Source organism: Panulirus ornatus, chromosome 10 (assembly GCF_036320965.1).
Source record: "Panulirus ornatus isolate Po-2019 chromosome 10, ASM3632096v1, whole genome shotgun sequence".
NCBI classification, from domain to species: Eukaryota; Metazoa; Arthropoda; class Malacostraca; order Decapoda; family Palinuridae; genus Panulirus; species Panulirus ornatus.
This window is the reverse complement of record NC_092233.1, coordinates 63,242,976-63,266,384: the sequence shown is the minus strand read 5'-3', so window position 1 is coordinate 63,266,384 and position 23,409 is coordinate 63,242,976. Positions and strand designations below refer to the sequence as shown.

The 23,409-nt window shown below is 44.8% G+C and overlaps 1 protein-coding gene across 2 annotated transcripts in view; it reads right to left on the bottom strand.

Moving 5' to 3' along the window:
- LOC139751037 (protein SSUH2 homolog) overlaps nt 1-23,409 on the bottom strand; it is a 524,722-nt gene that overhangs the window by 418,520 nt on the left and 82,793 nt on the right. Inside the window, exon 2 of one of the 2 annotated variants that reach the window (XM_071666156.1) lies at nt 9,633-10,465. In XM_071666156.1, coding sequence (XP_071522257.1) covers nt 9,633-9,714 — 82 coding nt within the window. In that variant the 5' untranslated portion in view covers nt 9,715-10,465. Of the gene's footprint in view, nt 1-9,632; nt 11,075-23,409 lie in introns of those variants that run through there. The other variant, XM_071666157.1, reaches the window with a different exon arrangement.

Here is a 23,409-nt window from a genome sequence, read left to right as displayed (position 1 = left end):
AGATACATAGACAGCATCGTCATAAATATTAATGATGGTACCATAAGCCGGAGCGCAGTTCCCACCCACACTCACCAGACCAGCCAATGAATCAACTTAACTATACTACTCGCTCGCTGGCTAGATATATCCATAACACGCACTCTATTGTCTGTGTGTGTGTGTGTGTGTGTGTGTGTGTGTATATATATATATATATATATATATATATATATATTGTACATGTCTGAGATACGATTACTGTCTAAATCAATATAAATCATTTATTTAGTTTTATAGTTATAAATATCTTGCTACCTTTACTGTTAATTGTAATATTATTGCTGGCAAGTATGTTACTGCGAAAGCAGAACTTCTACTACTACTACAACTCCTACTACAACTACTACTATAACTACTACTACTACTACTACTACAACTATTACTACTACTACTACTACTACTACTACTACTACTACTACTACTACTACCACTACTACTACTACTACTACTACTACTACTACTACTACTACCACTACTACTACTACTACTACTACTACTACCACTACTACTACTACTACTACTACTACTACTACTACCACTACTACTACTACTACCACTACTACTACTACTACTACCACTACTACTACTACTACTACAACTATTACTACTACTACTACTACTACTACTACTACTACTACTACTACCACTACTACTACTACTACTACTACTACTACTACTACTACTACCACTACTACTACTACTACTACTACTACTACCACTACTACTACTACTACTACTACTACTACTACTACTACTACTACTACTACTACTACTACTACTACCACTACTACTACTACTACTACTACTACTACCACTACTACTACTACTACCACTACTACTACTACTACTACCACTACTACTACTACTACTACAACTATTACTACTACTACTACTACTACTACTACTACTACTACTACTACCACTACTACTACTACTACTACTACTACTACTACTACTACTACCACTACTACTACTACTACTACTACTACTACCACTACTACTACTACTACTACTACTACTACTACTACTACTACTACTACTACCACTACTACTACTACTACCACTACTACTACTACTACTACCACTACTACTACTACTACTACCACTACTACTACTACTACTACTACTACTACTACTACTACTACCACTACTACTACTACTACTACTACTACCACTACTACTACTACTACTACTACTACTACTACTACTACTACCACTACTACTACTACTACTACTACTACTACTACTACTACTACTACTACTACCACTACTACTACTACTACTACTACTACTACTACTACTACTACTATTACTACTACTACCACTACAACTACTTCTACTACTACTACTACTACTATCACTCCCATTATCTCCTGGTGATGATAGTTATAAAAGCGTTATGCTCACCATGAACACTAATACAGAATGAAACCAGCCCTTATCCCCTCCACCCCACACATACACACACACACACACACACACACACACACACACACACACCAAGTCCATCTACCCCCTCCCCCTTCCCCACCACAAGAACCACCTTTGTTTTCATCTGATGCTATTTTTGATCCCCCCTGCCATGGTCACCCCCTTTTCTATCCTATTTATAGAAACAGTTTAGGAGAGGGGGAAGGGGGCGAGGCAGGAGGGACCTGTTAAGATGCAATTATTCTCATTTCCTCCCAAGTTTCCACTCACTGACGTAGGTCCTCACTCGCACATTGTTAGCGTCAACAATTATGTAGTTCGTGTGAGTGTGGAGTACTGGGGCAGACCGTGTGCCACTCGCCTCCTCACCTGGCCTTACCTACAGCCAACCCCATCCAGGCCCACAGCGGGGATAAGGTGGCCCAACTTGAGATACGTGAGTGGACTGTTCCGTGGGTTTTATGGCGGGTTCAGATTGCCCAACTTAAGATACGTAACTGGACTGCTGTCTCTCAATCGGTCGTTCATATTCCTGCCGGGTTTAAACCATCTCCAGCCACAGTAAACCATCTCCAGCCACAGTAAACCCATTTGGTTTTATTTCTATCCCCCCCCCAGCACGTCCATCCTAACCCACTGTGGTTTACTGGAGGCATCCCAACCCCTCACTCATGCTAGCCCACTATAATAGCCCACCTGAGTACGACAGTGTGAGGGCCTGACCTTTGACCTAACCGTTCAAAGGGTGAGGTCAAAGGCTAAGGTATCATCATAAAGGTCACACTGCCATGCTCAGGGCATTAATTCACTGCCTTGTACAACCCTAACAAGGCCACCCAAACTGGCCATTTATCCATACACTTCATTCATACCTTCGTAAAAGAGAAAGTCATTCACAGTCATTCATTTTTTCCTTCAAAAGTGAATCATGTTCTACTTCTTTTTACTTAAAAGTGGAAGACACTTAACCCCTCCGATTATCAATTCAACTTGGCATGAAAGATAGACTCTTAAATTATCTATTCGAATCCCCACCTTCCATCCCCCCAGAGATCTGGAGACCCCAACCCATCTGTCGTGCCGGGCGACAGATGGTCGATTTTCAAGCACATTTCATTCTACGTTTCATCAATTAGCGCCAGAGAGATTATGCCCATCTTAAATGGAAGAATTGCAATGGCACGAAATCCCGATTTTGTGTCATAAAAAATCAAAATTTAGTGAAATATATCAAATTTGATGACCAAAAATCATGTCAGGATTCATTTATTTTGTAAAAGAAAACAAAACATCAATACAGCTGTAGTTGTTGTTGTACTTGAGATGTGGTTCGGGTATGGAGTGAGTGTCTTGAGGATTGTCTACAAGATATGAGACTTTTACTTGAGTCTCACCCCATTAAAGTTGTCCTATAAGAGGTCATCGTATTTCCCATTTTCTAACGTCTCTCGTCCGAGCTTGTCGTCCTCGTCTCTCATACGTCTCTTTAGTCCATGTTTCTTGTCCTTGTCTCCCGTCTCGTCCGTGTCTCCCGTCGCGTTCGTGTCTCCCGTCTCGTTCGTGTCTCAGTCTCGTCCTTGTCTCCCGTCTCGTTCGTGTCTCCCGTCTCGTTCGTGTCTCCCGTCCATAAGTAAACTTGCAGGACCCCCACTTGGTACAGGGCGAGTTGAACCTGCACTTATGAAAAAGTGTAAGTATATCTGAGTGCTGGAGCTCTCAAGTGTATCTCCACCTGCTGCTCTTGAGTACAAGCATGAGAGAGAGAGAGAGAGAGAGAGAGAGAGAGAGAGAGAGAGAGAGAGAGAGAGAGAGAGAGAGAGAGAGAGTGTCTTGCCGGGAGAGACGAGTCGGATGCTGGGAAGCATCGCCAACAGACGTGCCCCATGACCCGCCAGGTTTCTTCTTTGGCGGCACTGCGGAAACGATCTCATGACGTCATGAAAGTCTTCCCGTCCTCTGACTGACGTCATCAAACTCTCCCCGTCCTCTCACTACATCACCAATCTTTTCCCATCCTCCTTCGGCCTAACCTCTCCCCTCCCCTCTCTATCACGTCCTACCCCTTACACTCTCACCCACCCCCTCACTCTCACACCCCTCCCCTCACTCTCAACCCCCCTCACAGCCTGGGGGTCCCCCCCCCCCACCTCAGCATAACAAACACTTAACTCATTCTCAAGTGACAGGTCAATTAATGGAGGTAATCACCTGCTTTACTGAGCCAGGGACATGATTGATACTGGACGGATGGTCACAGCTCATGATCAGGCAGACTTGTTGACGCTCAGGGAAAACGTACGACACTTGATCATACCTGAGATGAACACACACACACACACACACACACACACACGTGGAGGGGAGAACCCAGCCTTGAGTTCCCTCCATCCCCTCCCGGAACCCCATCTTTCCCTCCCCACACCACCCCCGGAACAAGAGAAGGTCAGCATTAAGGTTGAGGAGGGAGTGTGGTAGGGTTTGAGTGGAGGGTGGTGGAGGGAAGGGAGGGGCCAGCGTTATGTGCTGGTCTCACACAAAGGTCAGGCCATCCATGTTTTATACGCCTTGGCCAAGCGCGGCCCACCTCCACATGTCCATGTTGGCCAGGCGCGGCCCACCTCCACATGTCCATGTTAGCCAGGCGCGGCCCACCTCCACATGTCTATGTTAGCCAGGCGCGGCCCACCTCCACATGTCCATGTTAGCCAGGCGCGGCCCTACTCCACATGTCCATGTTGGCCAGGCGCGGCCCTACTCCACATGTCTATGTTTTTCTTGTCTATTTCGGTCATGTTGGTGGAGTTTTTCCTCATTTCCTTTTTGGAGATTTTCCTATATTTTGTGGCTTATGTATCAATAGCCTTGGAGAATATGTATCAAGTTTTGGAAGTATGTGTCACCGGTCTTGGAGGCATGTATCATGCCTTGGAGGTACGGCTCAGTATGAAGACATATACACTCTTTCCCTCTGCCCGTCACTTCCCCTTACAAACGCGGGAAACGGCGATCAGGTATAATATATATATATATATATATATATATATATATATATATATATATATATATATATATATATATATATATATATATATATATCCTGTTCAGTTATGGTCATCAAACTTAAATAGAGACGAAGACAAACTAGAACAAGGACAGTGAAGAACAACAGAACTCATTCCGTCCCTTTATGAGGAAAGTCTCACAGAAGTTACATCATTTTCATTACAAAAAGGTGAAAACTCCGAAATCTTACCAAAGTTTTTAAAATTCTAAATCCAACAGCACAACTCTCGACAATTTCTTCAACTTGTCTACAGACACAACGACCAGACAAAAACGATATGGAGTCCAAGAGATGATGGAAACGTTCAGACCAACAGGCGAAAGTTTTATCAACTTGTGGAGTTACCAGTCATTATAATTACCTAGCATCTGATGTTGTCAATGCCGGAGAGAGAGATAAATTCTTTGATTATATCTAATATCGGGTAAATATTACCTGCTTATGAGAGAATATTCAATATACACGTAATTCAACTTTCTTTTTTTCATTTTCAGAATAGAACCTTCTTCCCGTACCATTTGGCTTTCTAAACTAGAATTTTTGTTTTCCTTTCATTCATGCTATGCTATACGATTTGTAAGTCAGTATATTCTGTCCATATATGTTTCTTCTTAGTTCCATTCTCACCATCTTTGTGCTGGAGAGAGATAGGTGGGGGAAAGCCTTCTGCCTTACTATCCTCAAGAACCTGGGTCATCATTAATCTACCCTCCAGCACATAACCTTGTCACAGACTATGAGGTCCTTCCCGCACACTCCGTCACTCCCCGTCTTCCTCACCTCCGTCACTATCTCTCATCTTGGTCAGTGACACCCTAACGTTGGTCAAGGTATGAGGTTCCCAGGTCACCTCTAATATCCACTGAGGTCAACGATACCTAACGAGACGCCTTGAGCAAGCAGCCATGCATTGCTCGTCCACAGTGTTGATGTGAATTTAAGAAAATGGAATATCTGCTCGAGTGTGAAGGTAACTTGTGCCTAAGCTTCTTGGACGATGTGTACTGTAAACTGTCGAAATAATGATAGAGGAACAATAGAGAGAGTTGACAGTAGACTGCTTTAGCAGAACCCAGCACAGCACAACACAGCACAGCACAGCATAGCACAACACAACACAGCATAGCACATCATAGCATAGCACAACACAGCGCAGTACAGCATAACAGAGGACGTGCATTTTGAAGATAAGTGGAAAAGTCGTGGCAGAGATGACATTACACAACAGAGATATAATCCAGGTTTAGACAACAGAAATAATTTCTAAGTTTAGACAGTAGGGATGATTTTTAAGTTTAGACAACACAGATAATATCCATAGTTAGACAGTAGAGACAACATCCAAGCTTAGACAGGAGAGATAATATCCAGATTTAGACAGAAGACACAATTCTTAAGTCTATACAGCAGAGATAATTTCCAAGTTAAAAAAACATATATAATATTCAAGTTTAGAAAGCATACACTATTTCCAAGTTTAGAAAACGGAGATAATTTCCAAGGGGTTAAGAGCTGTATGTACCCTAAGAAAGAAAAAATATGATGACAGACGCCAGAGATAAATTTCGGGTACTTAAAGATGAAGTTAAGCTGTCCCTCCACAGCAAAACATGGTAGTTTTTCATAACAACATCATAAGTCTCGAACAAACTAGCATCACATACTCTACCTGGGAAAACCTGGCAACATAGCAAGAAAAGAGGAGCTAAAAAGATGAGGCAATTTCTCACACGAGAGAAATCATTAATAACATTGTGTAAAGTGTTCATTGGTTATCATAGATTACACAAGACCCATTGGGGAAGCTATGCTCTGTGTGAATGAATGTGTGAAAGTTTTCTGACTAACTGTCTCATGAAATGTTAAATAAGGAGCCTAAAAGAGGAACTTTATGAGCCTGTGAGTCAGGTATAGACTGATCAGGTCTGAAGAGAAAAGGAAATGCTGTATTACAGAAAGTAACAGAGACGGTTGTAGAGAAGAGATCCATGGTCAGGAACTCCATACCAAACCACACTTTCCCATAGAATTTCCATGGCAGTATAACAGGCTCTCTCTCTCTCTCTCTCTCTCTCTCTCTCTCTCTCTCTCTCTCTCTCTCTCTCTCTCTCTCTCTCTGGCGATTGTTCGTGGAGAGGGAGTGGCCTGATGGTTGGGTTGGGTTGGGTTGGGTTGGGGTGGGGTGGGGGGGGGGGGGTGGGGGGGGGGGGACATGATTCTTTACTCTCCTGTCTGGCCAAAAACAAGATTACGTCCACAGACAACCTCGTGATGGACCCATCTGTCTCTCTCTCTCTCTCTCGTGCACTCCCTCCATCACTACCATTCACTTCCTCCATCCCTCCCTTCCCTGCTCTCCGTTCGTCACTACCCATCTCCCTCCCTCCGCTATCCGTCTCCCTTCATATATCAGCGTCCATCCCTCTCCCTGTCACTCCCCGTCACCCTCCCTTTGTCACTGCCTGCCATCCTCCTCCTTCACAGGCCGATTTCCTTCCTTTATAACTGCCCATCTCATTCCCTGTCACTGTCTCCTTTCCCTCCCTCCGTCACTGCCCGTCTTCCTCCCTCCGTCACTGCCCGTCCCTTTTCCCTCCTCTTCAGACTCCTAGCTATGCTTGTTTACATAATAAATCGGGATTTCACGACTGATCTCATCGTTTGGGGACGAAGGTAGATATTGTCTTCACTTTCCTTGTGTGATTGTTAAGAGAGACCAAATGTGAGTCATGTCGGCTATGGGAACATTGTAACAAGGGACGATGAATTACGTGAGAGAAGAGTGAGGACTTTACTGATACATTAGCTTAAAATGAAAAAGACAGTAGATAGAACTGATGACATGCAGGTGGCTGGGAGACGGGACTCAAGTGTTGGGAGACGATGGGAAGGAAATGGTGTTTGTTTACCAAACGTGACCAGCGTTTAGATTGGGTCGGTAATACAAGACGAGTTAGGGTCTCACACTAAAGAATTAAGCAGGCATTTGTCATGCAGGAAATGTATGTCAGGTGCCAGAGAGATGTTAGGAAGAAAACCACATCCAGTAGGAAAGATTTTGAAGAGAGAAGTACTGAAAATCCTAAATAATTCTTTGAATACGTTTAAAGGAAGAAAAAAGAGGGAAGACTCCGTAGAGATCTCATATCAGTTTTAAAGATGCTACTTGATATCAACAACATAAGAAAATATTCATATTTAGATCTAGTGACGAGAAATAACGATTTGAAATTAACGGTGTGGAAATAAGGGTATGGAAATACACAAGTGACATTAAAGACGCAAGCAAATTTCTTTTTTTCGGCTACAGATTTGTATAACATTGGAACAAATCATCACCAAATGTAGTTAATACTTCAGTGATGTCTGGTATCAAAAATAAACTTATTTCAGAGTTCAATTCCATCCTATTCAGCAGAGTTTTTTCGTTTATACTTTCACATAAAACTTCCATGATAGTAGACTTGCTCCACATTACAAGATATTTATTCTCGTTTGTTTCTTCTCCCAGTCAGCTGTTGAGCCGGAGGGAGAGATGGGTGAGAAGGTGCTCCCTGCTTTACTATCTTGTTTCTACCACAGTTTGGACAAAGTAATAACCTTGTCATGGGCCATCAGGTCTCCTCTTACCCGTCCTTCTTATGTACTCCTTCACTACCCTCCTCCCTACCTCCTTCACTGTTCGTCTCCATGTCTTCGTCACTGTCCATCTCCCTCCCTCCCTCAGCCACTTCCCGTAACCCTCCCTCTCTCCTTCACTTCCCATCCTTACTCCGTCACTATCCGTCTACCTCCCTCCGTCACTCCCTTCTCCCTCCGTCACTTCCTGTCCTCACCCCGTCACTGCCCGTCCTCACTTCGTCACTGCCCGTCCTCACACCGTCACTCGCCGTCCACGGTCAAGACAGTAATGGGTGTGGCAGGCGTCAACAACAGCCTCCAGCCATCTGTCGCTAAGGGTAACATACTGGTCAACTCATCACCAGCGTCAACCTTAACGACTTCCTCATGTAGATCCCTTCCATGTATTCTGGGGATTCAGATGGTGGGTTCAGGAGATGGAAGATCGAGATGGAGGTTCAGGAAATGGAGGTTCAGGAGATGGAAGATCGAGATGGAGGTTCAGGAGATGGGAGATCGAGATGGAGGTTCAGGAGATGGAAGATCGAGATGGAGGTTCAGGAGATGGTGGTTCAGGAGATGGAAGATCGAGATGGAGGTTCAGGAGATGGAGGTTCAGGAGATGGAAGATCGAGATGGAGGTTCAGGAGATGGAGGTTCAGGAGATGGAAGATCGAGATGGAGGTTCAGGAGATGGAGGTTCAGGAGATGGAAGATCGAGATGGAGGTTCAGGAGATGGAAGATCGAGATGGAGGTTCAGGAGATGGAGGTTCAGGAGATGGAAGATCGAGATGGAGGTTCAGGAGATGGAAGATCGAGATGGAGGTTCAGGAGATGGAGGTGGGGGGGGGGGGGGTCTTGGAGGACAGGTGAGCGTTGAGAGGATGTTCACCAGTTGTGGGGTACGGGGGGGTTTGGTGGCACAGATGTTTATATAATACGGTAGCCTAAACAAAGGTACTCGAGTAGGGGGAGGCAACCAGGGCAGGTGAGAGAGAGAGAGAGAGAGAGAGAGAGAGAGAGAGAGAGAGAGAGAGAGAGAGAGAGAGAGAGAGAGAGAGAGAGAGAGAGAGAGGAGTTTCCACCACTGAAGATCCACTTGGGTGAATCTTTCAGGCTAGATCGTTGCCTTTGTTCTCCCAGCTCGGCCACAAAAGAATGCCACACATAAAAATGTCCCGGATACCCCTATGTGTCAGACGATTGTTTGTACACATCTCTCTCTCTCTCTCTCTCTCTCTCTCTCTCTCTCTATATATATATATATATATATATATATATATATATATATATATATATATATATATATATATATATATTTCTTTTCTTTCTAGAACTTAACCTTGCAGTGGTTGTAAAGTGGAGTTGACCCTACCTACAACCTGACCTTGCAGCGGTTTTAAAGCAGAGTTGACCCTATCTATAATCATTATCTACAGAGGTCACTAAGACTATGGGTCAGTCAGTACTCACCGAAGAAGCCGCCGGACTGGAAGCTGTGGCGCCGTATGTACTCAGCGCACACGGGTTTCCGGAGGTGTTTGCCGGGCGCCATCCTGCAAGGCGGAGGTCCTACGAAGGATGGATGATGGAGGGGAGCAGCGGTGAGGGAGGAAGAGAGAGGGTTTACGGGGTCCTGAACCACAACTCGGCAGGATCCCTCCTCACCTTCGAGACACTATATCAAGGACCCCGACTTTGCACCAAAAGGACTTTGTGTCAAGAAATTCCAATCTTGGCCACCTCGAGGTCTCTCGTCTTTATCTCCTGACAACAATGGTTATCAGGGATGACGACCTTGCCCCTACACGCCGATACTGGTTCACTACTCCTCTCTTGTCTCCGACCACTGATTTACGAGGTCGTTCCGACCCCAGCCAGAAGCACCAGTTACGTAGGGTCAAATCCTGGAAATCATTAGATGGAGGGGCGATCAGAACATGTTCTGTGGCATTGATCAACGAGGAATACCACACATGTGATCCTTTATAGACGCACTTCAAACTCACAGTCACTTCGTTAACACAAACACTTGAAAACTCCGGTTATTCGAAACTCCACAAACGCTTTTGATTTCACTTTCCCACTTCACTGTAAGGACACTGCACTGCGTAGTTCACTGCACCATCCCGCTAACGACACTTCAATCTCTTGTTCTGTAAAGGAAGGTAGCGCTCAGATGGTATGGCTCATGTCTTGGTACAAGTTCTGTACATGTTCTGGATCATTAAACGTCGTAAAAAAAAATCCTCTTTTCTTATGATTTTCTACATCAAATTTTTATCTCACTCTTGGTCAGAACGTTACTGAAAATCAGAAAAGAATCATTACTGGTCCGACCTGATCTGTAGTGATGTTTGACACATCAGGGACACGAAAACCTTGCCAAGGAAGGAACGTTGTCTTTACGAAATAAAGATACAGACTTGATGGACTGGATGGAGGAGGTGGGATGCGCCCAGCGGGTTTCATTCACCATGCTGGTCTTGCTACTGTTAGCCTGACGTTCTCTCCGTCAACACACACACGAGAGACCTCCTTCAATCTCCCCGAGGCTCCGCCTGACACGACCCTTCCCCATCCAGTCATCTACACAGACCTCCATACAGCCAGTCTCTCCTGACCCCTGCTTGGTCCTGCCTCTACACACAACCATAACAGGCGACTCTACCTTGTGTTTCCCAGTTGCTCCTCCTCCTCCTCCTGCTGCTGCTGCCCCGGACTAACACAGGAAACATAACCCGTATTATACCACAAGGATGAACATCATAACCACAGGGAAAAGATAAGTGAGGAGGAGAAATGTTCCATGTATACAAGACTCGGTTCCAACAGTTACTTTACTGCCATAAAAACTCCTTCCCACAAAAACATAACAAACAACCCGCAGAATCTACGTTCAGTCTCTCTCTCTCTCTCTCTCTCTCTCTCTCTCTCTCTCTCTCTCTCTCTCTCTCTCTCTCTCTCTCTCTCAGGCGAGCGTGCCTGCGGGCGAAGGATTCCCGATATATACGGCATCGTACAGGATAACTCAAAGTGCCATTTAAGGAGGGAAAAATTTTTATGAGAGAGAGAGAGAGAGAGAGAGAGAGAGAGAGAGAGAGAGAGAGAGAGAGAGAGAGAGAGAGAGAGAGATGTGGCTCCGTCAGATAGATATCGTCACTGGGAAAAGGGAAGTGGAGGGTGGGGGGGGTCTGAGCCTCCACTGTCCCCCCCCCATCGATCCCCCTCCCCTCCTCCGTGTCATATGTCTCTCTCTCTCTCTCTCTCTCTCTCTCTCTCTCTCTCTCTCTCTCTCTCTCTCTCTCTCTCTCTCTCTCTCACGGCTTCAGTTCCTCTCCGACGATGTATACTTATGACTAGGTCGTCCTGGCTCGCCCCTGGGGTTCACACGTTCCCTGGACGTGAAGGAAAAATTTATAAAATTGACTTAAGATGTTATGAAAAACCACCCGGAAATTTCTCCTTTTTCCCCGATATCATTTTTTGTTTGTGTTATGGTTGTATGTGGCGGTGGCACTCTTGCCCATCATGACCACTGGCACTGTCGTCTGGTGGCACTCTTGCCCGTCATGACCACTGGCACTGTCGTCTCGTGGCACTCTTTCCCGTCATGACCACTGGCACTGTCGTCTGGTGGCACTCTTGCCCATCATGACCACTGGCACTGTCGTCTGGTGGCACTCTTGCCCGTCATGACCACTGCCACTTCCACTTAGTGGCATCTTTTCTTTCCTTGCATTCCTTGCCTTTGTCTCTTGATGGCCAATATTGCCCTTTCTCACCCAAGGGCACGTTGTCTACTGGCACCCCCCCTCCCCTCCCCCTACACTGGACCATGGCAGTAACTACTACTGGCAGTCTTGCCCTTACTTCTCTCAAGTACTGACCACCGTAGTTTATTACACGCCCTCCCGTCGGCACTTTCCGTCCCTGGCACTGTCTACTGGAGGTGGCACTGTCCCCCCCTCCCCTTCGTCCCTGGCACTGTCTGCCTTAGGTGGCACGCTCTCTCCCTCCCCTCCGTCCCTGGTACTGTTTACTGATGGCGATACTCTCTCTCTCTCTCTCTCTCTCTCTCTCTCTCTCTCTCTCTCTCTCTCTCTCTCTCTCTTTCTCTCCCTCCGGCGCTGTCCACCACAGCCTGCCCTCCTCCTCCTCCTCCTCCTCCTGCTCGGGGTCGTCGCTGGCGCCATCCCCTCACTTCTTGCCGTCTTGGCCGGTGAGTTGCCCTCCTCTCCTCGACCAAACTCATTCCCCTCACGAAAAAAGAAAATCATCCCGGAAACTCTCTCTCTCTCTCTCTCTCTCTCTCTCTCTCTCTCTCTCTCTCTCTCTCTCTCTCTCTCTCTCCTATCAACCATAGCTAGTCTCTTCCTCTCGCCTAACCAACCAACCAACCAACCATCCTCTACCAGTCCATCTTTGTCTTCTCTTTACTTGATCACGTATTCGCATCACTTCACAAGTTGTCTTTACTTATCTTCTTTTTTTCCTTCGTTTTCTTATCGCCCCCCGCCCTCCCCTCCCCGCCCCCCCCGTGCACACTCGGCTCTTGTCTCGTCTTGGCGGTGCACCTGGCGAGCAGGACGTGGCGCCCAGGAAGGAAGGTAATATCCGCTGACTCTTGCGCCCTCACCACCACACCTCACACACCATCTCTGAAGTGAGAGAAAGAGACGAGGAATTTATTAAAGAAATGATCATATAAAATAATGAGAGATGTACATAGTTTCTAAGCTGAGTAAGTACATTCTATAACGAAATATAGATCAAGAATGTTCTATATACATTCTTGTTTGTATAGAGAGAATTTATATATTCTTTTAAGATGTTGGAGAATTACAAGAACCAGCTTCAGAGACATGCAAGTTATGGGGGATGAGGTTATTAGAAAAGGGGGGCTTAGAGGTCATCAGGAAAGACAGGTCACGGGTGATGGTAACCTTGACCTAACATCCTCAAGTACCGTCGTGCTCAAGGGTCGTACCGTCGTGGTCAAGGGTCGTACCGTCGTGCTCAAGGGTCGTAACGTTGTGGTCAAGGGTCGTACCGTCGTGCTCAAGGGGAGAAGGATCACAGCTAAAGACGACCCACTTGGTGTGTAAAATCAAAGCTAAAAATTTCGAAGACTTGGTTGACATAACCACAGGTCCGAACACAACAGATGAACAGCTAGGGCTAAACTCTCGCTGCAAAGAACGGCAGCTATGAAGACAAACCAACCTCGTCCAGACATGAGCTAACCACAGCTATAGAGGCAAGCTATCCATGGGTAAGACTATAACAATAAGTATATCCTGCAGGAGATTTAAGCTAGATACTCACTGAGCAGATACGAAAGCAAAGAAAAAACGTGCAACGTGAAAAATACCTGGCGGCAGAAAACGGAAGATGACAATAAAAGACATGGAGAAAGAAGGATGGATAAGTCAAGAAAGAAGCAAGAATATACAAACTGGATGAGAACACAGAAACTGTAATGACGGAAGAAAGTTATGCTGAACATAGAAAGGAATCTGTTGTGATCGTTTACATAAAAACACAACATACAGACTGGACCATTTGAGGTCGTGCATTAGTACGATAACATATGCAGGATGTTGACTGAACAATGTAATCGTTGTCCACCTCAAAATGTAAAGAGGTTTTGGTAAGAGGTTTTGGGTCAGTGAACCACAGCTAAATACAGGCCAGCTTCAACATGAAACAAGCGAACCACAACTGAGTGCTTGGTATATTGAATCACAACTAAAGCCAAGCTAACAGAAGCTATACACAGGCCAGCTATAACCAAGGACATTCCACCCACAGCTAAAGAAAAACCAACCACAGCTAAAGACGCGCAAACCGCAGCCTGAGAGGAGCCAACCACAGCTAAAAACAAACCTTCTCCCACCAACTTTCAACAGAAAACTTTAAGTCGATACTTCAGTGTTGCAGCGTCCTCGTGGGTGTCAGTGTCACGTACCAGCCGTGTCCGTGAGAGGTCCGTGTCACGTACCGGCCGTGTCTGCAGCACGTACATGTCACGTACTAGACAAGTAAAACCCAGTCGTCTTCAACATACAATTGTAAACCTCACTATATCTTATGTTTCAAGTGTCCACACTTCCATCACTTCCCCATTGTGATCCTTCTGCCCACCGACCCTTCAACCCTACATCCTTATGGATCCACGTTCACAGGACCTCCACACTTGGAAGTATAAGGTGATAGGACCATTTTCATTGTATCATTGGACTATAAGATTGATGAGCTATGGAACAATTATACTATAAGACAGGATGAATTATATAATCATTAAACTATAAGACTGATGAGTTAGAGGACAATTAGATTATAAGACTTAAGTTATAAGGCCATTAGACTTTAAGACTGGTGAGTTATAGGATCATTAGAATATAGGATTACATGAGTAAAGGTTTAAATGACGACAGGTAAGGAACATGTAAGTCTGGGGTCCGCCATTATGACCCTTGGTCACACGCTGACCTGACCTACCCACTCAGGCCGCAAACGCCCTTGACCCAACGTGACCCCGCTTGACCCTGAACGAACAAGATGATGCTTGACTACTTCAACAGTCCCATGAGATGAAACACAATGACCTGGTCCCTAACAGCTCATGACCCCCAGCAATACCCGACACCCACATCCGAACGCAGGAAGTTGTCGCCGCGAAGGGCGCTCTGTTCTTCAACCCTTTGCTTGACCTGACACACATCGCCTTTCTCCCTCGTCCTTATCTCCCCGGAGCGACGGGAGAACGAGCCTGGCCTAATTCAATGACGCATGACCCAAAATGAGGTTCTTTTGTGAAGACAGGGGGGGAAGGGGGTGGTTTGTGGCTTGCTCTCCCCTCCCCTACCACTGTGGTTGGTGGGCCAGTTTATGGTCGTGTTGTCTCGTGGGTCAGGACGGCGTGAAAGGGACTCAGGACCACCGCCAGCCACACCTGATCCCTCCCTCTATACACCTCACCTTATCTCTCCAGTTTTATTGTCGCGAAAACTGAAATTCGCTCAGAGTTTATTATGGCCCAGAGGTATATCGTAGACTGTTATGGCCGCGCCCGGACGTATACAAGTCTTATTTCTTATCAGTGGGATATATATATATATATATATATATATATATATATATATATATATATATATATATATATATATATATATATATATGTATATACATACAGGAGGAGATCACAACTGAGCACGAAATCAAGTAATTTCTTTCTAATCCACGGGGGAAATGAAACACGGTAAGTACTCAAGTGCACTTTCGTGTAATGATCACATCATCAGGGGAGATACAAGAAAGAAATATGTCAGTTGATATACATCGAAGAGATGTAGCTAGGACGACATTTGTTATACAACTGATTACCAGAATGGAGGTCGGGTGCGTTTAAGTCTGGCACCATGCGTATCATAAATTTTATTATGGGGACAAGAAAGTGAACTGTTAACAATATGTTATCAACAATAAAATTATCCAATTTGTATAGAGCTTCACTAATATTAATATTACAAGTATCTGTGTATCTGATAATGGAAGATTCAATGATATTTCTCATGGTACTGGAGTTAGAGTTAATAACCGAGATGGCATTACTCCAGTCAATACAATTATAATTTCTAACATGATCAAACAAGGTATTTGAGTTTTGTCCTGTTCTTACACTATATTCGTGTTGCTTAGCCTAACAGAAAGATCTTTATCATTTTACCCTACACAAAACATAATTCTTACATGGTACTCTATGAACACAGCCTGCAGAACTTCCTGGTGAGTTTCTGATTAAGATATTCTTTAAAGTATTGTTGTTGCTCAAGGCAACATTTACGTTAAAGGATTTAAGCAACGTGGGAAGTAAAGTAAAATTATTGTCAAAAGGGAGAACTAAAATGTTCTTGGTGTCAAGGGGAAATTTGGGTTTAGCTCTATAAAATGATTTCTTTGCCAGTTTGAAGGGTTTATCAATGAAAGATCTAAGATAATCTAACTTGGATCCGATAGAATGTATCTCCTCAAACTCATCATCAATGATTCCTGGACTGCATGTACGTAATGCCCTAAGGAACATACACTGGAATGATGATAATTCAACTCCTAGTATCTTAAAGTCAGACTTAGCTGTTTATGTCATGTCTGGAATCCAAGATAGGTTAGATGACTCCACGTATATATTCACTGTGAAGAATCTATCAAAAATGACAGGAAAGTTGAGAGGGGATTTAGAAAAAAGAGATGGGCAGAAATTGGATTTCACGGGCATTAAACTTGACCAGGTTGCGTCTGCCCTGCTGTAAAATCCCATCCAAGTCTGAGTATATGGATGGGGCTGTGACGAGACGAGATGCAGATCAGACAGGAGAGAATGGAGTGGAGTGGAAGGAATTGGTGAAATGCAGCGTTGAGTCGACCGTATATGAGTACATCAGATTATCTGCCGAAGAGGGGAAATCTTTGATGATGAGAAGGAAAGAAAAAGAAAATAGGAGACAGACCAAAACCCGGAGAGGGACAGTGTTGAAAGGAAAAAAAGAGAGAGGATGATTTATCAAAATTTACGGAGATTGTTCGGCCAGAGAGGAAGCTAGACATGAGGATAAAAGTGAGGAAGTAAAAGCCAAATGAGAGGGGAGCCAGGAGATGATACCCCAGTGCCACGCCCCGTCAAAACTTGCAGTACATGAAGGACTACACACGAAGTCCCTCAGAGACGATGACCAGACATTAGTAGGATAGGAGAGGATATCATCACCGGTGGCTCTTGCCTGGGAGCATAATTCTGTGGCTTCAACGCGAAGGATTAGGAGTGAAAAACAGATCCAGGGTGGTAGGTGAAACGTCGTGGCGGTCTGGGATATGGGTAGGGTGAGTGGTAAGTCGTTCCAGGTCATTAAGAATGGAAAACGAGAGAGAGAGAGAGAGAGAGAGAGAGAGAGAGAGAGAGAGAGAGAGAGAGAGAGAGAGAGAGAGAGAGAGAGAGAGAGTCAATCCTCACACCATCTGTATGGGAAAAGTTCATCCATTCCCGAGTTATGCTGAAGCCTCGTAAGTACAGGACCTCAGCCGAAGGAGGAGAGGATGATATTACCTCATATTGAGTGAAGTGAAAACAGTAGATAACGTCAAAGTTCGGAAGTTGAAGGGTTCTAGAAACGTCCAAAATATGTGCTGGTACTGGAATACTGGAATAAACACAGGCACCCTCCTTTGAAACGAAACGTGACTGAATTCTATGGCTGTAGTTGTGAAGGGAATTAAAGCGAAGATTTTTAGGCAACTGGGTCAGAGAACAGAGAGATATTAGGGGAGGTAATCGTCAAAAGGTATTCATCGAAAGTTAGGCTATGGGAAAGAAATGTATATTGATGAAATTATTTGAGGAATAAAGTCTTTTCAAGGAGCAAAGGTCATGGAAGAAGTCCTTCTTCCCACTGGCAACAGAGACAGGAGGAAAAGAGGAGACTCTTTACACCTGATGATGCAGGGGACGACAAGGCATAAAGCTGTTGGTCTGTGTCGCATTTATGTTTAAAAATTTACTGTGAGGAAAGAGTGGAGGAGAACTGACGTGGAGCAAACAAGAACACACACGAACAGGATAAATGTATGGTACATGTAGGGAGATAAGACTAGCACGGTAGCTTAGTTTTTCGTCTCATCAAAACAAGTTTACCTGGCTAGTCATTACCATCCGCACTTTACACATGCCATACACCAATCCTATTCATGTTATTCTATGCTTTAAAAAGTTCCTTTCCTCTTCTTTATCCTTATTATGAAACGTCAGATGGTAATCTGGTGGGAGTCAAAAACTTAAGGTCAGCAGTCCATCGTGAGGAACTAAGAATGGCCAGTCTCCCGCCTGTCTGCTGCCGCTTCATCTTAGTTCCTCCTCCAGGATCCCTCTCTGCTTGAGGCTCACACAGCGCCCAGGAAGCTAACCAAGTCCCCCGGGCGGGATTATAGTTGAAGTATTGTAATACTGTGACTTTTTGGGTTAAGCGGTGCTCGACAATTCAGAAGTACGTGTTCAGAATGTCCTGTGTGGAAATCGCATCTTTGGCATGAGGTGTCTTGTGACATGATGAATGCGGAATGTAAATGAGAAAGTGCAGCTCTTACATGTCTAGGGAGTGTAGTTTCAGGTGGGTGCGTGTTAGGTGGAATGGAGTTTAAGACTGGGTTGAGGAATGGATATCTAATGTTTGTCGAGTCAGTGATTGTGTCTTGTCAATGTTGTGTTTCTTGGGGGGGGGGGGGGGGGGGGGGGGGGGGGGGGGAGGAGGAGGAGGAGGAGGAGGAGGAGGAGGAGGAGGAGGAGGAGGAGGAGGAGGAGGAGGAGCAGGAGGAGGAGGAGGAGGCGGAAGGTGAATTAAGTTACAGAAGAAAGAGGATGAGATCTCTATTTTAGCAGTGAGGGTGGTGACTGGATTTGGAGTGGGAGGGATCTAACACTCCTGCAAAGAACTTGGATGACATGTTTAGGAGGAATTGTAGTAACAGTATTTTGGCTCCGTCGTATAGATACTGAGTCTTTGTGGTTTCCGAGTCGCAAGTGGTTGTTCTGAGAACTGTTTTGTGTGGTTTGTAGTCTTGTTATTTTTGCAATCGAAAGCGTGGGAAAAAAAATTTTGTTCCATAAAGTTTTCTCTCGTTGTGACTTTCCAGTGCTTACAGGCCTGGACTAGATCTGCGGAAACACCTCCTGGAACGAGTAAGTAATATTGGCGCCACATTTCCAGAAATTAGTCCTTGCTTCGCAGATAATTGAGTGCCTCAGAGTAATAAAAACACTCAAACAAACATAAAAGAAAAGCTTTAAAGTTCTCGAAATTTCATAGTGCTTCGAACAGTCAGCTGGAACTTCATAATGCTACAGTGTACCATTTAGAAAATATAACAAACCAATAATAATGCAAGGAAATAAGCCTTTTTTTCTCTCTCTTCATTTTAGCAATTCAAATAATTCTCTGAACACAAATTTCAGCATCACAGCCCAATGAACCTCACAGAGAAGATTTGTGACACAATAAGACACTAAATACACTGCGTGAACAGAATCAATGATTCAGTAAACCAACTGAGAGACAGATTCTTTTGTAAACTACGATAAGGAAGTAGAGAAAACTACTGCTTCCGGAATAAGTGAACCCTGAAGCACCTTCAAGCGACTGAAGCTGTGAAGTCCTAGGTGTTTCTAACTTCATCAATCAATAAACCCTGAGGTGTCTCAAACTTTCTCAATCAATACACCCTGAGGCGCCTGGAATCTGCTGAATCAACGAACCCAGAGGTGTTTCAAAATTCTAAGGTGTCACGAACCTACTGAATCAGTGAACCTTGAGGCGTTTCAAACCGAGTTAATGAGGTCAGAGATATTTCAAACTTCATGAATCAGTGAACCTTTGAAACATTCTAGAACCTACCGAGTCAGTGAACCCTGATGCGTCTCGAAACCGATGAAGCAGAGCGTTCATTGATCGTGAAATTAACATAAAACTTTCATTTTTTCCCCTTGGAATCCAACCCACTTATAAAACGGATCAGGATATCATACTGAGAGAGGGAGGGAGAGAGAGAGTTCACTCTTTAATAGAAACAGCTTCAGGCTTATCATCAAAGTGACAGTGGCAACAGAAGCAAAGAAGCCCCATATGACATCACAGAAATTAAAGGAACACGAACTGTCTCGAGAAATAAAACAAACAAGTGAAGTCACAAGAAACAAACCTAGAGTGACTTCGTATCAAACAATTCCCAGAAAGATAGTACACAAGCAAATGACGTCGCAGGAAAGACATCAGAGCAAATAACAACCCAAGAAACAAAATCAAATGACATCTTCGCGAACAACATCCTCAGAAACAATCCCCAAGTGACATCACAAAAGGAAAAGAACTAAGTTGCCTACATAGTGACATCAACACTCACCCACCCACCCGGCTGGAGGGTGGGGGGACATCATCAGGGGACAGACCACCTAAGTGATGTCGGCAGGGTGCCACCCGCCCAGCAGGGGAGGGGGACATCAGGTAAGCGACGGAAGTCTTGCTGCCAAGTTAATGGCTGAGGGAGAGAAAATATTTGCTGGTCGGGGAACAACAGAGCTTAGTCATATACTGCTGGTGTTGGTAGAGTCATATACTGCTGGTGTTGGTAGAGTCATATACTGCTGGTGTTGGTAGAGTCATATACTGCTGGTGTTGGTAGAGTCATATACTGCTGGTGTTAGTGTTGGCACAGTCATATACTGCCGCTGCTGGTGATGTTACAGTCATATACTGCGCCTCCCAGATAACGACCTCTCTCTCCACACATTCCCCAATGCTATAATAACCTACGCTCCCTCATCTACTCTATGACTCGCTTCCGCTTCTGTGGTTCCATCTTCACTGTCGTGTTCCTCCCCGAAGTATCTAAACCACTTCACTTCTTCCATATTTACTCCATTCAAATTCGGAACCCAACGAACCTGTCCCTATGCCCTACAAAACCTAATAACCCTGTGCTTATTCACATTTACTCTCAACTTCCCCCTTTCACACACTCTTCCAGACTCAGTCACCAACTTCTCCAGTTTCTTAACATAAATCTGCCTCCGGTGCTGCGTCATCAGCAAACAACATCTGACTCACTTCCCGATCCCCCTCACGCCCTACATACTGTATACTCACCATCCTCTTCAAGACCCTTGCATTTACCTCCCTCATCATCACCCCATCCATATACAAATTACACAGGCATGGTGACACTACACACCCTTGCCAGTGATCAACCTTCACCTGGAAGTACTCGCTTTCTTCCCTTCCTACTCGCTCATACGCCTTACACTCTTGATCACAACTTCCCCCTGCTTCAAGCAGCTTTCCTCCCACATCCTACAAAGTATGAGCAGGACCTTCCACAAAGCGTCTGCATCAGCCTTACTCTATGCTTTCTCTAGATCTATAAACGCCACATACAAAGTCCTCTGTTTCCTGAGCATTTCTCACATACATTCTTCACAGCAGACATCTAATCCACACATCTAAAGCTTTAGCGCTCCTGAAACCCCAATGTTTCTCCCCAACCTAACGTCCCGTGCACCCCACCACCCTCTTATACAAGTTACCAAGTACACTGTAGTGCCAACACTCACCCGTGCCTTTATACCATGGCACTATATTTCATCTCTAATCTATCTGCACCTGAACTGATGTTATTCACCAGTGGTGACCCTGACTACGTTTTCCATGAAATTTTCCGTCCTGTTTGATTCTCGTTTCCGTATTTTCCCTTCCTTGTTGACCATCTGGTCCTCGTTCTTAATGATTTCAAATAATTTCCCAGACATCAATCAACAATTTTTTCCTCTTTCTTTCATTTACTCTTACAGTCCTGTATCGCATGTCTTATATAAACTTCTTTTCTCTGTTTATGTCAGTCAGTCACACTGGCTTCTACTTCTAGATTCTCCACAAGAGAAATATTCTAGATTCTTATTTTGCTGAACTTGTCGACTTGCCTGAAGATTCGATTTGAAATATCTGCAGTTATCACCCTGACTGCTTTCCTCGTGGACCTCCATTTCCTTGGTTCATGCAATGCTTCACGTCTTAATCTGTTCCCAGAACTGACGAGGCTAAGCAGATGGTTATGTCACTGGCTGGCTGGAGGGAAATACGAATCTGTCCGGAAAATAATTTTTTTATGTGCGTTGGTAGCACTGCAGGTCTCAGACTTGCTTGTTAGCAAAAAATATCTTTTTTTCTTCAATACTGTCGCATTCCTCTGTAGAATTTCATCTATAAACTTTCTAATGTCAGTCACTTACGAAATATTTTGCTGAGGTCTTATTTTCGTTAAACAATAAATGGAAATGTTTAGTTTGCTGTGGTCCTCAAGGCTCGAAATAAAATACTTGGTCGTCTGGCTGTTATCTGAGCACACAATCTGCCACAGACGATCGTCGTATTCAAGTGATGGTCCACACACAGCCTCCTGTGTCACCTCCTGCAGTAGTCCCTCTGTATGTTAGCAAGACTGTTAGTGTTCCAGGCTGCCTGACGTACTCGTGTGTCTGTGTGTGTCTGTGTGTGTGTGTGTGTGTGTGTGTGTGTAATCTGGTTTACCTCATACTAGAGCAATGTGATGGTTTATCCTTCAGCCAGACTACGTTCTTAACCTTCTCACGGAGGACGGATTACACTTTTACCAAGAATAAACATTTTTCCGGGGCAGGCAACATATATCCTCTCTTGCAGAAAACATCAACTTTCCCACACCGCCTGCAATTATCCCACGGTGTATAGAATTTTCCCAGAGCCGGATGTGGGCTTGAGGAGGGGGAAACAGCGACCCCCCCCCCCCCCCTCCCCTCGTGTGATTAACGTCCTGATGTGTTTAATGACTTCCTTGGAGTGAGATTACAGCTTATTCAGCGTGGGGAAATGAGAATTGGAGGGGGAGAGGTCGCTTTTGGAGGAAGGTGAGGAGAGGGAACTGGAGGTCGCTTTTGGAGGAGAGTAGGGGAAGTGACGGTCGCTTTTGGAGGAGAGAAGGGTTAATAGAAGTCTTTTTTTGAGAGCTGAAACTTCGCTCTTGGAGGGAGGAGAGGAGGAAATTTGGAGATCGCTTTTGGAGGAGGGAATGGGAACCAGAGGCTGCTTTTGGAGAAGGGGAGAGTTATTGGGGCTTTTTTTTGAGAGAGAGAGTTGAAAGTTTGCTCTTGGAGTGAGGAGGTAAGATAAATTGGAGGGCGTCCTTAAGAGGGGAAGGGGGTTCTGGTTGGATGGAGCTCTTGGAGGGAGTAGGAGAATTGGAGGCCTATCTTGGAAGGAGAGGGAAGCTCTGGTTGGAGATAATTCTTGGAGAGGTGGGAATCTGGCTTCGACCTGGAGAAGGGTTATGTGGAGATTAAATGGAGGGATGTGTTGAAGGACAGTGCGAGGATCATTTGGAGTTTTTCTTGGAGGTAAGGACGACTGGAAGTCATTCTTGGAGGTGTTTGAGATTGATGGTCATTTTCGAAATAAAAAGATCAATACTACATAACAATCGTGTGAGTGAGAGTGTGAATGACTTCGGTCCACCAGGTATTGGACGAAATATTCATCATTGCCGGGATTGATCGATATGTCGATATGATTAACTTAACCAGGTGATCAGAGGGGAGGAGGAGGAGGAGGAGGAGGAGGAGGTCCAAGACAAGAGCCATGTGATCTGAGGGACGTGCGGACGCGCAAGCTCGCAC